Here is a 15,823-nt window from a genome sequence, read left to right as displayed (position 1 = left end):
GCTGAAAGCACGCCTTAAGTCGCTCATCAAATCACAGAGTCGGAAGGGGTCCCCGGGGGTCATCTAGTCCAACCCCCTGGCGGTGCTGACATCGGAGTGCTTCAAAATCGGCGGATCTAACGGGAAAGCAACACCTGGAGATCTGCGCCCGTTGTTGCAGCGCGTGCCTCGTGATCGCTATTGTGTCATCATAGGGCTGGACCAGGACCTGGCAGATGAAGGTTCGAATCCCGGGTGTGACTCTGGCGGCCAATGACTGCCTTCTCTCGGCCTGACTTACCTTGCAGGGTTGTTGTTGTGGGAGAGAGGGGTTGCGGGAGGAGGAGGACGCAGATACGTGAAGCCGCCCAGAAGCAGCAACCATAATAATAATACTAATTAATAATAATAATAATAATAATAATAATAATAATAATAATAATAATAATAATAATTTATTTATACCCCGCCCATCTGGCTGGGTTCCCTCAAGGCTTCCAACAAAACACTAAAATACAATAACCTATTAAACATTAAAACATTCAAAGCTTCCCTAAACAGAAGCAAGCCGCGCTTCCCTCCGGCCGCCAGGGGCCGCTGGCGAGCCCCCTTCGAGCCCCTCTAGGAGAGGCGGGCGGGCGAGGCTTCCGGTCTCTGTGGCCTCCCGGGCCGGAAGTGAGCGCGAGGAGGGCGGGAGGGAGAGAGATCTCCTCCGCCGGTCGCCCAGGAGCCGAGAGGAGCCTCCGAGGCCGGTGAGGGAGGGGAAGGAGAGGGAGGGGAAGGAGGGGGGAGGGACCCCCCACTCACGACCCCCCCACGGAGGAGCGCGAGGTCCGGAGACTTCTCCCCCCCCCACTCCCCGAGAGTGAAGCTGCGCCCGTTGGAGTTCTCCCCGTCCCGTGAGTGGGGGGGGGGGCAGAGAGGGGCCTGGGGGAGGCCTTCCCACCCCCCCCGGACCCTCAAGAAGCGCAGTCCGGTCGAGGAGCCAGAAAGGGGGCGTCTTCCATGGGGGGGGGAAGAGAAGAAGAAGAATCTCCCCCCCCCGCTGTCTTGAAAGGGCCCTCGAGGAGACCCCAGTGGGGCGGGGGGGGGGCTCCCCTGTCAAACTGCCTCTTTCCCCGGCCCCTGACTCTCCTGCGCCCCCTTCGACTCCCTGCGGCTGAGGTCCCTTCTCCCCGCCCAATGAGATATTTGTTTAGGGAACTTTTTGAATGTTTGACTTTGTATTGTGCTTTTAATTTTCTGTTGGGAGCTGCCCAGAGTGGCTGGGGAAACCCAGCCAGATGGGCGGGGTATAAATGAAATTATTATTATTATTATTTGAGGGGGCTGCCCCACCCCAGTTGATGGGCATCGCCATTCAAATACAGTGGTACCTCGGGTTAAGTACTTACTTCGTTCCGGAGGTCCGTTCTTAACCTGAAACTGTTCTTAACCTGAAGCACCACTTTAGCTAATGGGGCCTGCCGGTGCGCCGCCAGAGCACGATTTCAGTTCTCAGAAGCAAAGTTCTTAACCCGAGGTACTATTTCTGGGTTAGCGGAGTGTGTAACCTGAAGTGTATGTAACCCGAGGTACCACTTTAGTATGGGTGAGCCTCGCCATGCCATCAGTTGTGCAGCGAGGAGCTGACCTGTCCCTCCCCCAATACTTTCTTCACGTTGGCACCCCTGGCAGCAGGGCACCGGTGTGGGTCCAAGGTGGCTGTCCTGGGTGTGTGTTGCTGCTGCCTATTCTGGCTCCCTGAGTCCTGCCCTTGGAATGCCACTGGGTGGCCTCAGATGCTTCACTTGGGGTGTTGCCTTCCCTGCAGGTCTCCTCCGGCTGACCGGGCGTCACTGCCCTTGGCTTGGCGCCATGGTGTCTGTCATGATGGGTAAGTTGGCCTGACTCCCCCCCCCTTAACCCCGGTATGTCTTTGGAAGGGAGCCAGAGCAAAGCCAAACTCAAGAGGGGCTTGAGGGAGGGAAGGGTTAGCGGCAGAAGCAGAGCAGCCAAATCCAAGAGCCTCTCCCTTTGTTCTGTGCAAGGCGCCTGGCTGAACCCCAGATGGGAGGCAGCAGCTGCAAATGTGGAGAATGCAAGTCTGAGGCCAGCTGGGAAGAGGCGCTGGAGTGACGGCTTGGGGGAGTGAAACAGAGACCAGGGAGATAAGCGCACAAGAATAGCCTGATGTATCAGTGGCTCTTTGGTCCAGCGCCCTGTTTTCACAGCGGCTGGCCAGAAGCCCATTCTGGGAATCCTACAAGCAGGATCCACGCACAAGAGCACTTTCTCCCCTCCTGTCGCTTTGCTCAGGTGCTGGTTGCTTCTGACATAATCTCCTCTGTCTTTCAGCAACGTCAGAGTGGATTCAGTTCTTCAAAGAAGCTGGGATCCCCCCGGGGCCTGCTGTCAACTACGCCGTCATGTTTGTGGATAATAGGTGAGGCTGTTGAGAGATGGAGCCTCTGTGGAACATCTTGCTCTTCTCTTTCCTGTGCTTCTGCTGCAGTCTGGGAGAGTGGGACTTCAGGAGCTCACGTGCAAGGGAATCTGTGATCCCTAGAAAGTGTCTCATCGATCCCACTGTAGGGGAGACCTGCCAGCCCTGCTTTCCATACAATGTGGGGTGGGAGGTGGGGATTTGTGCTCAGTGGCAGATGCTAAAGCCACCGGCTGCTTTTTTTAAACCTCCCAGGAGACGTGGTCCAAACAAAGGAGTTACAAGGCTGAAAGGATCCCCTGCGTGGAGTTTGTGGGAATATGGTTTTGGTCAGGAAGGCCTGACATATTGGCTTGTTTAAATCTTAAAATACCAAATGGCATGGATTATGTGGCCCAAGATTATTTTTCAAATGTTTACCTCTCTGAGAAAAACAAAACAATATATCCTTTGTTTCTTGGAACAAAGGCCAAGTATTTTTTAATTCCACTTGTAGTCCCACACCCTACAGAATACCACAGGGCAGTGACCCTCATATGGGCTTTTCCTCCTATTGCCCTATGTTACGGAATGCGGAATTCTGTCTCCCATATGTGAAGCAGCAACATCAGTTCCTTCAGGCTTTCCCCCTCAGATTTCCCTTACGATTGGACCCTGCTTTCATTTGTTTAAATTTCCCGAATTTTATAAATCGTATGTATGGGTGAGTGGCATTGGAGCAAATGGATATCTGAAATGTCATTATTTCTGAAGCCTTGTGAAAAAAGGCAGATGACTGGTTCCCCATTGCAATGGGGAGTTTTTCTGTCCATTCCTTCCAGTGGCGGCTGGAGGAGTTTCCTTGGGCCAGGCTGTTGCACACCCTGTTCGCAGAGTGCTTGTAGATTGCACAGTTGGGGTATGGCACGTGACTCACCACCACAGACCTTGTCCCCTGCAGGATCCAGAAGAACATGCTAATGGACCTCAACAAGGAGATCATGAACGAGCTGGGCATCACCATCGTCGGAGATATCATTGCCATCCTCAAACATGCCAAAGTCGTGTACAGGCAGGTGGGTTCTCCCAGGAAGCGGCTAACAATTTCTCCCACATACTTTGCCTTAAATGGCTGTGATGTTGTCTTCTAGCTGGCTGGTAGCCCTCTGCCATTCTGGGTGGGATCTTTGGATCTACAACAGCGTTTGGAATTCGCCAGGTGCCAGGCACATTTTGCACCTGGCTGTTGGCCACTTGCACCCAAGTGAAGGTACCCGGGCGCCAGGATGGTGCCTGGTGTCTCCACCACCTGGCGGTGCATGCCTGGGGCTCCTGGGGTCTGGACTGTTTCCACCTGGTACGCAGGCTGAGACCCTACCTGCCCGCGGACTGTCTGTCCAGAGTGGTGCATGCTCTAGTTATCTCCCGCTTGGACTACTGCAATGCGCTCTACGTGGGGCTACCTTTGAAGGTGACTCGGAAACTACAGCTAATCCAGAATGCGGCAGCTAGACTGGTGACTGGGGGCGGCCGCCGAGACCACATAACACCGGTCTTGAAAGACCTACATTGGCTCCCAGTACGTTTCTGAGCACAATTCAAAGTGCTGGTGTTGACCTTTAAAGCCCTAAACGGCTTCGGCCCAGTATACCTGAAGGAGCGTCTCCACCCCATCGTTCTGCCCGGACACTGAGGTCCAGCGCCGAGGGCCTTCTGGCGGTTCCCTCATTACGAGAAGCGAAGCTACAGGGAACCAGGCAGAGGGCCTTTTCGGTGGTGGCGCCCGCCCTGTGGAATGCCCTCCCATTGGATGTCAAGGTGATGGATAACTACCTGACATTCAGAAGACATCTTAAGGCGGCCCTATTCAGGGAAGCTTTTAATGTATGATATTTTAGTGTTTTTTGGTTTCTGTGGAAGCCGCCCAGAGTGGCTGGGGAAACCCAGCCAGATGGGCGGGGTACAAATAATAAATTATTATTATTATTATTATTATTCACACACTAGCACAGGGGTTGGCAAAGTTTATGTGGCTTGGGCCGGTTCACGGTCCCGCAGACACTGCGGTGAGCCGGAGTGTGTGTGCATGCATGCATGTGCAAACGCTGTTTCCGGTGTGGAGGAGACGTGCGCAGCTTCCCATTGGCTGCAGGAGCTTCCTACATCCAATGGGAAAACGGCCAGTGTTGCGGAAGGCGGTCCCCGCTCTGCTCCACGCTGCTTTAGCGCAGTGCACAGGAGCTGACTGAGCAGGCAGCGGGGGTCCATGGGCCGGTTAAACGACCCCCATGGGCCGCTTGTGGCCCACGGGCCTTAGGTTGCTGACCCCTGCACTAGCAGCACATCCTGTAAAATTCTATCCATTATATTTTATTTGCACAATCTAAACGAATTTTGGAAACCAAAAAGTCGTAAGGAAAAATACGACTTTTGAGCCACCTGGCCCCAAAATGGCAACTAGGCATTCTGTTTTAGCAACTGTAGCCCTGGTTTAAGGAGCCATTGGTACCCGGCTTGTGTATGTGAGTTTTTAACGGTCTACAAGGTTTTTTTGGTGGAGTGGGATCCAGTAGTAAAACTTCAGCCTAGAAGCTTTGGTTGCAAGCTAGGGGGCTGTCATGAGCAACCAGCAATTGTGTGGGATAGCCCAGGCGTCAGCAACCTTTTCCAGCTGTGGGCCAGTTCACCGTCCCTCAGACCATGTGGTGGGCCGGACTATATATTTTTTTTTGGGGGGGGGGGGAATGAACAAATTCCTATGCCCCGCAAATAACCCAGAGATGCATTTTAAATAAAAGCACACATTCTATTCATGTAAAAAGACGCTGATTCCCAGACCGTCCGTGGGCCGGATTGAGAAGGCGATCCAGCCCCCGGGCCTTAGCTTGCCTACTGCTGCGATAGCCTTTGCCTAGTGCAGGGGAGAACCCTAGAATTGTAGAATTGGAAGGGACCCCGAGGGTCATCCAGTCCAACCCCTTGCAGTGCAGGGATCACAACTCTAGTATCCCTGACAGGTGGACATCGTTCCACTGTCAAACGGCTCTTGCCATCAGGGGATGTGCAAGGATTTCAGTGCTCTTTGCTAATATCTCTCGGAAAGTGAAGCAAAGGACCTGAGCTGCCCAGAGCAGCATTCAGAGAATGATAAAAGTCCTGCTTAAGGGCCTGGAAGCCCCATAACGTCCTGCAAGACTCCCAGGCCAGATCTGTAGGTGAAGACCTGCAGCACTCCACTCCTCTCCTTTTAATCTTTAATCTCCTGGTGTGATGCGTATCTCAGACCTGGATAGCTTTCCTCTTCCTGCTACCTTCCTGCAAAGGGGGGCATGCCTGAACCTGGTGCATTTGTGGGGAGACCGTGCCTTTGCTAGGGGAACCATCTCCACCTGCCCCTCACTCTTGCATTGTGGTGTTCCCTCTGTCCCTAGGAAATGTGCAAAGCTGCTACAGAATCGGTGGCTTCCAGCCAACCCACCCTGCAGTCTGAACTCCGTCGGAATGCCAACAGCGGTGAGTAACACAAGTGGCTGGCTGCAGATGGAGGCGGCGGCCAGTCTCTCCATCTCTCCGCTCTTGGTCTGTCCCTCCCTCCTCCCTCTCCCTGCCAAGGCCCCTGCTCTTCTCACTGCATGAAGTTGGCTGCTCCTTTCTGACCACCCCAGGATGCTAAGAATGTCTCTTCATATCAAGCAACATCAGCCCCACTGCTCTGTGCAGTGTAGTTCTCCTGGACCTTTCAGTTTCTTCATTGGGTCTTTTGGGCGATGTTGCTCAGACAAGGCAGGCCCTTCCTTGGATGCCCCTTCCTCCATTCTGTGTGGCTGTGTATTTTGATCATGGCTGTAGCTGGAAGAAGCTCACTGGCTACCCGGGATCAGACCTTTTGGAGTCAGTGTGGTGTACTGGTTAAGAGCGGTAGTCTCGTAATCTGGTGAACCGGGTTCGATTCCCCGCTCCTCCACATGCAGCTGCTGGGTGACCTTGGGCCAGTCACACTTCTCTGGAGTCTCTCAGCCCCACTCACCTCACAGGGTGTTTGTTGTGGGGGAGGAAGGGAAAGGAGATTGTGAGCCGCTTTGAGACTCCTTTGGGTAGTGATAAAGCGGGATATCAAATCCAAACTACTACTACTACTACTACTACTACTACTACTACTCTTCTTCTTCTTCTTCTTCTTCTTCTTCTTCTTCTTCTTCTTCTTCTTTTGAGCTACGAAGCTTCCCCTCCCCTTACAGCCAAGCTGTTGTCCTTTCATGTCAAATAAAAACATTTTTGTTCTTTCGCGTATTTTCAAACAGTTCTTAGCTCTTGCTGCTGTGGCAAGTCCTGTTTTTAATTACACGTTGCTGGTTTCTTTAAATATATGTGCATTATGGAAAGGCATGATAATTTTAAAATAAATAAAAATAACAAATTAAACTAAAATTAAAAAATTAGATACCCCCTGCCTTCCCCACCCTCATGTGCTGCTCTGCTTCTGCTTCACTGCCTCCTGCTTGCAGTTGAACTGCTCCAGCTGACGTCCTGGCTGCCCTGCAGTGACATCCCATAATACGTCTGGCTCTGGGCATGGGTCTCACTTTGCAGGAAAAACTCAGGCAATGAGAGAGGATTCCATTGCCACCTCTTCTAGGCTAAGCAGTTCCATGGAGGAGAAAGCCTTATCTGAGAGCTCCCCAAATCCTATTGCAGGGTGTATCTTTTAAACCACCCCTCTGGCATTCCTGCTATTATTGGGCTGTCATTTGCCCCGTCAACATGGGCACTTGGCAAAAAAACCTTCCATATGGTGTTGGCGAGGCAGAAACAGTGGCCAGTTTTAAACCCCTCCTAAAGACATGTCTATTTAAGCAGCCATTCCCGAGCTTATAAGTTCCATCACACAGCTTCACTGTTTCATTATTTATTGATATTTATCTGAATGTTTTGTGGAAGTCTTCTCTGCTTTTACTGATGTGCTTCTTTGTGTTTTTGGTTTTAAATGTTGTATATTCCCCCTTTTTATAACTATCTTTCTGTGTTATACATAAAACCACTGAAGGATTTTGGCACATAAAGTGGTGTGTAACTTTGATTCATGATGATGTTCCTGCAGCTGCCACCCGGATGATCGCAAACAGCTTGAGCCGAGACTCCCCACCTTCCACCCCGGTCCGAAGACCCGACACCAGCACCTCCAAAATCTCCATCACAGTCTCCAATAAAATGGCAGCAAAGAATGCCAAAGCAGGTAGGTTTTTGGGAATCTGCAAAATTGAAGCCTTTGGGGAAATGTGGAGAAAAATCTGTTTCAAAATTCTTCCAGCCCTAGTTCTGCCAGGCATGGCTCTCTGCTTCCCACTAGTGGCCAGATTTTCCCCATGGGTATTGCTGTTGGCTCTGAATGCCCATCCTTGAGTTGCCCAGCCAGAGGCCTCTGGACTCAAGGCAGGCGTGAGCTGGCCTTTCTCCCATCCTCTTCCTGCTGCCACAGCTCTCTGCAGTTCGGAGGCCGAGAACTCCACGCTCCCAGTGAAGCGCCGCCGCGTCACGGCAGAGATGGAAGGGAAGTACATTGTCCACATGCCCAAGGGAACCACCCCCAGGACCAAGAAGATCCTGGAGCAGCAGCAGCAGGCAGCCAAAGGTACCTGGGCCACTTCCCCTGGGGAGCGGGGCTGAAGGCCGGCCAGCTTCCTTTAAAGCTGGGAAATGGGGGCAGGTCCGTGGCCACGCTAACTCATCCGGAGGAGTACTGTTAATTTTCCACTGCGGTGCAAAGGCCCAGCTGGCCTCCACTGGTGTTGAGTGTCGCTGCTCCCATGCTGTGGAACACGCTTCTGGCAGAGATGCGGCAGGCACCCTCGCTTTGAACTTTCTGGAATCTCTTGTAGGCTTCTTTTTATAATGGCCAGCCGGCTTTTGCAGTTGCTGAACATTTCCTTGAATGGCCAGCCATTCACTTTAGGGGATGGCTCTGTTCAGCTTTCAAAGGGTTCTTGTTGTTACTGTACCTTGCGGCCCTGACATTTTGCAAGAGGACAGTATATCGGTACTTAGCTGAATGAAATCAAACCCTCCACTTAAAAGAGCAAATTCAGAACCAAGGAAAATTGATGTGCTGAGTTAAAGCACAGCCCAAATAAAAGAGGTAAACAAGCAGGTTCAGCCAGCAGCCAAAATTCATTTTGCTCTCCCAGCTGCCAGCCTGCTGCTGCTACTGCTGCCCCGCCAGCCCTTGTTTTTCTTCTGGTGCTTATGCCTGGCTCTTCCTAATTTTGTTTTTAATTGTGACACTTTGCAAAGTCCAGCTTCCTTGTTCCACATGACTGACGTGTTCTGGCCAGAACTAACACCCCATCACAGACACAGGTGCAGCCGCTTGCGAGATCGCCGCTTGGCAAAGGTTTTGCAGTCTTGGCGTGGGTGGGGTGGGGTGGGGGGAACGCAGGCCTCCGGGATGCAAAATTGTTTCTTATGCACTATGGGCAGTGTTGCCTAACCTGCAGGGGCAAGGACTTCTGGTATGATGTGGCTTCCAGAGATTGATGCCATCAGGCTGGGGAAAGGAGCATTTGGAAATAGTTTGGGTGCTGCACAGCAGCATTAAAAATGTATTATTTAATCTTGTTTGCTGCTTCAAAAGCTTTTTGGGGTGAAACACATACTTATAAGCACGCTATGAAATAAACATTTGGCCCCTGTTGCTCCTTTGAAAAGCCCTTCTCTCGTTTTAACTCTGCATGGCTTCTTTCCACTGCTACCTTGTTATTGACAGGGTTACAGAGAACCTCCGTGTTTGACCGGCTGGGCGCAGAGACCAGCGTGGACACAACCACAGGAAGCAAGGTGAGAGCAAAAGGGTGGGAGCTGCTTGCTCGGGGGACTCTTCTTTTGAACCTTCCCCCGCTCCCCTTGCCTCGGGTCCCACAAAGGGGGGCCAGTTGACAAGGCAGAGATTAAACATGTGTGGTTGGGGGAGTAGAGGTGGACTTCCACTTTCTGGCCCAGCCAAGGTGTTCAGGGTGGCACTAGAGCTCTTCTGACGTGGGAGGTGGCACTTTGGCCAGGCAGGGCTGTTGCCACGACCCACTAAGGGAGATAATCACAATGAAATTGGAAAAGTAACAATTGCACATCTATTCAAATTCCATCTGAAACTGTATAGTTGAATTAATTCAAAACAAAATGGATGAGCTGGATGAGGATACCAGCTTTTCAAAGTCTGGTAGTCATTTAGCACGTTTAGTAACTGCTTCAACTGTTGAGTAATTTCCTCCTGTGATGGACGGCCTTGACAAAGTGATGCCAGTTTCAAGGGTCTGGTTTAAAGCCACTTAGCAGGAGTCTTGGACGTGGGTGGCGCTGTGAGTTAAACCACAGAGCCTAGGACTTGCCGATCAGAAGGTCGGTGGTTCGAATCTCTGCGAGGGGGTGAGCTCCTGTTGCTCGGTCCCTGCTTCTGCCAACCTAGCAGTTCAAAAGCACGTCAAAGTGCAAGTAGATAAATAGGTACTACTCTGGCGGGAAGGTAAACGGCGCCGCTCTGGTTCGCCACAAGCGCTTAGTCATGCTGGCCACATGACCCGGAAGCTGTACGCCGGCTCCCTCGGCCAGTAAAGCGAGATGAGCGCCGCAACCTCAGAGTCGGCCACGACTGGACCTAATGGTCAGGGGTCCCTTTACCTTTAGCAGGAGTCTTAAATCACTGCCTCCAGAGCTCCTCTGCCCCACCATGCCTCTTAGTGGCCCCCCCGGACAATTCCACCAGCCCAGTGGGTGCACTGCCCATCTTGGGAGCCATTTGCAGCCCTTTTGCAGAGCCTAGCAAAGGCCCTGAGGGTGGGGGCCCCAGCCGCTCTGCCGTGCTTGCCACCCCCACCCTCATTGAGCTGCTCTGGTGTCTTCACAGCCCACGGGAGTCTTCAGCCGCCTGGGGGACATGCAGGAGGCCGAGGAGGACAAAGCAGTGGAGAGCGACGATGACAGCTCCGTCTTGCAGTACGCTGGGGTGCTGAAGAAATTCTTCAAGCCCTCCAGGCCCAAGGAGAGTGCCAAGGCCGCCAGGGCAACGGTCAAAGCCAAAGCTACCAGCTCCGAGCCCCAGCCGAAGGCCAAAGCCACCCCTGCCCTCCAGCGGCTCGGGAGCAAGAGCCTGGCGGAAAAGAAGGAGAAGAAGGCCGAGCCGCCCCCGCTGCAAGGCGGCATGGCCAAGAGACTGGGCAAGCGCCCTCTGCTTGCCGAGGCCCAGGACAGCCAGGTCACCAGCTCCAGGAGCAAGCCGGAGTCCGAGTTCCAAGTCACCATCAAGAGAACTTTGGGCAGCGCGAAGGTAAGCAGCACCACGGAGGGCCCCAGCGCCCAGATGGACAACACGGGCACCGTCAGCGTCTTTAAGCGGTTGGGCAGGAAGGCGGTGTGAGCTGGGCCCCCCACCTACCCCGGCACGCCCTTTGCCTGCATGCGTGTGGGAGACTCTCTTTGGACAGCTTGAAGTTGGTGCCCCCTCTTTCCCGTCTGCAACACAAACGGGCTCTTGCGCGGCCTCCGGGCGGAGGACGGCTTCTGTGAAGCTTGGCGTCGGTTCTTCCAGCTGTTTCCACAGGTCTGTGGGGCAGGAGCGGAACTGGGGGGTCTTGCGTGGCTGCATGGCCCACCTCAAGGCAGCAGCTTGCCAGTGCTGGAGGTGGCACCCACCCAACGGAGCATTGCTGGGGTCGGGGTGAGGGCTCCCAGCGGGCGCGAGAGGTCATGTTGCACTGAACCCTCCTTTCTCTGTCTCTGTTATTTCCCCTCTGCAGGTCCTTGCTCTCTCCTAGGAAGTAGGTGCCTTGAGGGCCCTGTAAAAGAGCTTGCAAGATTCAGTAGATCCCACCCCCACCCCCGCTTTCTTTTCTGTCTTTCCCAAGCGTTTACCTGCCGCTTTTCTGCAGCCTAGGAATGGCAACCGAACAACTGACCAGAAATTTCCTCCTGCTGGACACTGGGATCACGCAGTCAGCCAGCGGGGTCCCAGTGCTGAGTTTTGCCTCCTTCCAGGAGGAGGAGGAAAATTCTGGCCGGCTCCTCTTTGGGTTCCATCTCTCCTCTGAGCAGGAGAGGAATTTCTCCTGGCCTGTCTGTGGCATGTGAGACGAGGTTCTTGTGGGGGCAGGAGATGGTTTCATGTGTCAAGAGTCCCAAACTGGGCTGGCTCTCCTGCCCAAGCCTCCTGGGAAGGGAGAAGAGTCTCCTTCCCAGAGTCAGAGTTTCAGGCCTTCGTTGAGCCAAACCCAGGCTAAATCTGAAGTCAGACTCTGGTGAGAATTGCAGTGGGCTTGGTTTTTCCATGCTCTTCTTCTCCATCAACCCCGATGGGCACACACATTGCTGTTTTGAGAAGCTGGGGTGGTGTGGGATGGAAGGCCAGCACCCAGGGCAGCCATATGCTGCCTCACCTGCCCTGCAGCTTCCTTGTGCCCCTTTCAGAGGCACCTGCCCTACAGCAGCAGGAGGGGCACTAATGCCACGCCTGTTTTGCGCAGAGAGATGGTGGTATGCAAGCCGCCTGCCATCTCTCTCTCCTCTGGGCTCCTGCTGCTCGTGGTCTCCGCTAGAGCCCTACGTCTGAGTTTCATAGGATGCTGCCCATGCCAGCTGACCTCCGCACAATATATATTTGGAAAATGAAAACAGGCCATTGTGACGTGGTACGCCCGAGAGTCTTGGGCAATGGCAGTGGAGATGGAAATGCTTGAGGGGCCCTCCTGGACGGAGGGCGACTTGCAAGGTAGCCCAGGCCACTCTTGCACTTGACCGAAAACTCTGTATCCCAGCATGCACTGCCAGTTGGAGTATCCCTTGTGTTGGCTTCTGATTGGCACGGAAGCCAGAGACGCTTCCTGTGCTCTGAGGTGCCTTCTGTGTCCCCAGTTGCCCTAGAGAGAATTATGTGACCTGCACGATTTAGGGGATGTGGCGCTCCCCCACGCACCTGTTATCAGTTAAGGCAGAAGCTGTGTGGGATTTATAATGGTTTAAATGAATTTTTATTGATTAAATTAGGGAGGGGGGAAGCTAGAAGAGCTGTGGTGTAATGGTTGATAGTTGGTTTTTTTTTAAAAAAAAAAAAGACTTTTTTTGTAAACATGAGTTGATGTGCAATTTGGATGTATCCTTGCATTCGGCTGTCAGTTGCCCAAAAGTGCAGGCGGGAGGGCGGCAAGGTTCTCAGTGCTGCTGTCAGAGCCTGCCAGGTGTCTTCCTGCACTCCCCACACCCCGCCGCCCAGGTAGGGGAATAAAGGAATGTTCTCTTGCAATAAAATGAGTCTCCTCTTAGCTTGCAGCATCTCTTTGGGAAGCCCCCTCACAAAGGGGACACGTAGAGAGGCACATAAGAAGAGCCTGTTGCATCAGCCCACAGGGGCAAATCTCATCCAGCATCCAATGGTTTTCCTGCTGGAAGTCTTGCCACTGGGGTGTTTGTGTGTGTCCACACACTGAGAGGCCTTGCAGGAGACGCCTTTGGTCTGTAATTCCAGCTATCCACGGGGAAAGCGGAGGAGGGGAAAGCCCTAATCAGTGGAGAGATATTGCTTGTTCTGATATTACCTTTATTTTTTTATTCATTTCATATAAATTAAATATTGCCTGATTGTTAAAAGAAAAGAAAGAATTGTTAAAAGAAAGGAACCCTCAAAGCAGCTTACAAAAAGAATAAAACAATAAAATGGTCAGTAAAACTTCAGTAGGAAGAGTAAGCAAGCACAAAGCATTGGGTTTGGGGGGGAATGACCCTGTCGGATACAACCTCCTTTCTTCTTTTGGGAGGACCTGCCTTTCTTGCAGGGAAGCGGGTGGCGCTGTGGGTTAAACCACAGAGCCTAGGACCTGCCGATCAGAAGGTCGGCGGTTCGAATCCCTGCGACGGGGTGAGCTCCCGTTGCTCGGTCCCTGCTCCTGCCAATCTAGCAGTTTGAAAGCACGTCAAAGTAGATAAATAGGCACCGCTCCAGCGGGAAGGTAAACGGCGTTTCCGTGCGCTGCTCTGGCTCACCAGAAGCGGCTTAGTCATGCTGCCCACATGACCTGGAAGCTGGACGCCGGCTCCCTCGGCCAATATGGCGAGATGAGCGCCGCAACCCCAGAGTCGGTCACGACTGGGCCTAACTGTCAGGGATCCCCTTACCTTTCTTGCAGAATCATTCCTCGCCTGCCTCCTCCTCAGGCCTCAAGTACAAAAACGCCATGTAGGAAAGAAGGGAAGGTAGTAACACCCCCCCCCCGGTGCCATTTAGAAGCAGCTGTGAGTCCATGCTTGTAGGGACACAGCAGCATTATGAAGAACAGGGGAAGCCTGTCCTGTTTGGCCCCCTGAGACGACCAGGGAATGTGCAGCCTCCTGCCTGCCCCCCTCCCAACATCCAGAACATCTCCCATCTCCCTGAAATGGGTGCTGTGGTGGTGGAAGCGGTGAGGAGAGCAACCCACTGCTGGTTACTCTGCTGCCATCTTAAGGCAGCCGCTTCACCCCGCCAGCTGTGCTGGAAGGACAGCCTCCTTGCTGAAGGGTCAGCCGGGCTTGGTATGGTCACCTACACGATGGGAATATAAGAGCTTAAAAAGAGCCTGCTGGATCAGGCCAAAGGACTCCTGTCTAGTCCAGCATCCTGTTCTCTCTCTCTTTTTTTTTAAAAAAAGATATTTATTAGAGTTTCAACATATTACAAAAATAAGCAAAGAGAAAAAAATAAAGGGAAAAACACAAAATAAAAATACAAGATAAAAACAATTAAAAAACAGATTAGTCTTTCCATGTCTTATCTTTCATTTGCTTGTTTCCCCGACCTCCTCACACCTCCCTTTTTGTATTCCAGTTCAAATTAGTTACCGTATTTTTCGCTCTATAACACGCACCCGACCATAACACGCACGTAGTTTTTAGAGGAGGAAAATCCATAGGCATGCCACCCGTAGGCATTTCCTCCATAACACGCACAGACATTTCCTCTTACTTTCTAGGAGGAAAAAGTGAGTGTTATGGTGCAAAAAATACGGCAGTTCAGCAAATCCTTTCCCTCTTTGATTTTATCTTAATCTCTTACCTTAAAATATAATAACTTTAAATTGTCACCTGTTAACAATCCATTTTTACATATTCCTTTTAACATTGCTGCTAAAAACCACTTAACTTCAATCCAACATCATTCTAACATTCATTAATTTTGCAGTATTTCTGTAAATCTTCTTTAAATTTCTTCCAATCTTCTTCCACCGGCTCTTCTCTCTGGTCTCGGATTCTGCCAGTCATTTCCGCCAGTTCCATGTAGTCCATCACCTTCATCTGCCATTCTTCCAGAGTGGGTAGATCTTGTGTCTTCCAATACTTTGCAATAAGTATTCTTGCTGCTGTTGCAGCAGCATCCTGTTCTCACAGTGGCCAACCAGGTGCCTGCCATGGGAAGCTCACAGACGACCTGAGCACAAAAGCCCTCTCATCTCATGTGGCTTCCAGCAACTAGGATTCAGAAGCAACTGAGGCCCTTCTCTAGGTGGCCTTGAGCTCCCTGGAAGCCAGCTGGGATAGGTACACAACACACCCCTTTCTCCATGTGCCCCCAAATACTTATAGTGCTTATTGGGCTAGCTAAGCAGAGCTGTAGACGCCTGCTTCTTGGGAGGAAAGCAATGATAAACCTAGACAGCATCTTAAAAAGCAGAGACATCACCTTGCCAACAAAGGTCCGTATAGTTCAAGCTCTGGTTTTCCCAGTAGTGATGTATGGAAGTGAGAGCTGGACTATAAAGAAGGCTGATTGCCGAAGATTGCTGCTTTTGAATTCTGGTGCTGGAGGAGACTCTTGAGAGTCCCATGGACTGCAAGAAGATCAAACCTCTCCATTCTTCAGGAAATCAGCCCTGAGTGCTCACTGGAAGGACAGATCCTGAAGCTGAAGCTCCAAGACTTTGGCCACCTCATGAGAAGAGAAGACTCCCTGGAAAAGACCCTGATGTTGGGAAAGATGGAGGGCACAAGGAGAAGGGGACGACAGAGGACGAGATGATTGGACAGTGTTCTTGAAGCTACCAGCATGAGTTTGACCAAACTGTGGGAGGCAGTGGAAGACAGGAGTGCCTGGCGTGCTCTGGTCCAGGGAGTCACAAAGAGTCGGACATGACCAAACAATAACAATAAAACCAAAACCTCTGCGTAAAATGGGGTGAATTACCTGCCTGCCTTCTGAGCTTGGGGCAAGTGATTGCTCTATATTTCCCTTGAGTCCCTCTGAAGCTGGGGGGTGAAGGGGAGTGTGTGCGGTGGTGGGCACAGACTTCGGCCTGCCAAACCAGCTTGGCCCCCCGAGTTCTAAATTCCGTTAGGAAGTTACTGTATACTCCAGGCCCCCAAACCATCAGCCCTAATTCCTAGAGGTCTGTAGCTTGCGTGGCATAATAGTGTTGGGTGAGACCAGGGTTC

General features: G+C 52.1%; 1 protein-coding gene across 3 annotated transcripts; it reads left to right on the top strand.

The window, feature by feature from the left end:
* The first annotated feature begins 635 nt into the window (after positions 1 to 635).
* On the top strand, positions 636 to 12,684 carry LOC309536880 (uncharacterized protein C19orf47). Of its 3 annotated transcripts, XM_082231262.1 has the most exons (10): positions 636 to 731; positions 1,793 to 1,855; positions 2,317 to 2,404; positions 3,345 to 3,459; positions 5,815 to 5,896; positions 7,482 to 7,616; positions 7,860 to 8,012; positions 9,144 to 9,214; positions 10,278 to 10,697; positions 11,167 to 12,684. In XM_082231262.1, the coding sequence occupies exons 2-10, from the start codon at positions 1,837 to 1,839 to the stop codon at positions 11,182 to 11,184; spliced, it is 1,101 nt and encodes a 366-aa protein (XP_082087388.1). In that variant the 5' UTR covers positions 636 to 731; positions 1,793 to 1,836; the 3' UTR covers positions 11,185 to 12,684. The 3 variants fall into 3 exon arrangements, with proteins under 3 accessions (XP_082087388.1, XP_082087387.1, XP_082087389.1); XM_082231261.1 differs by having other exon boundaries at positions 10,278 to 12,684; XM_082231263.1 differs by lacking the exon at positions 7,860 to 8,012 and having other exon boundaries at positions 10,278 to 12,684.
* The last annotated feature ends 3,139 nt before the right edge of the window (positions 12,685 to 15,823 follow it).

This window comes from Podarcis vaucheri (assembly GCF_965113315.1).
Source record: "Podarcis vaucheri genome assembly, chromosome: 7".
NCBI classification, from domain to species: domain Eukaryota; kingdom Metazoa; phylum Chordata; class Lepidosauria; order Squamata; family Lacertidae; genus Podarcis; species Podarcis vaucheri.
This window is presented reverse-complemented; position numbering and strand designations above follow the sequence as displayed.

Bases quoted from the DNA above. Each gene is read 5' to 3' on its own strand.
- LOC309536880 (XM_082231261.1), top strand. The intron at 2,405-3,344 runs GTGAGGCTGTTG...TGTCCCCTGCAG, and splicing joins GTCATGTTTGTGGATAATAG to GATCCAGAAGAACATGCTAA. The intron at 9,215-10,277 runs GTGAGAGCAAAA...GTGTCTTCACAG, and splicing joins ACACAACCACAGGAAGCAAG to CCCACGGGAGTCTTCAGCCG.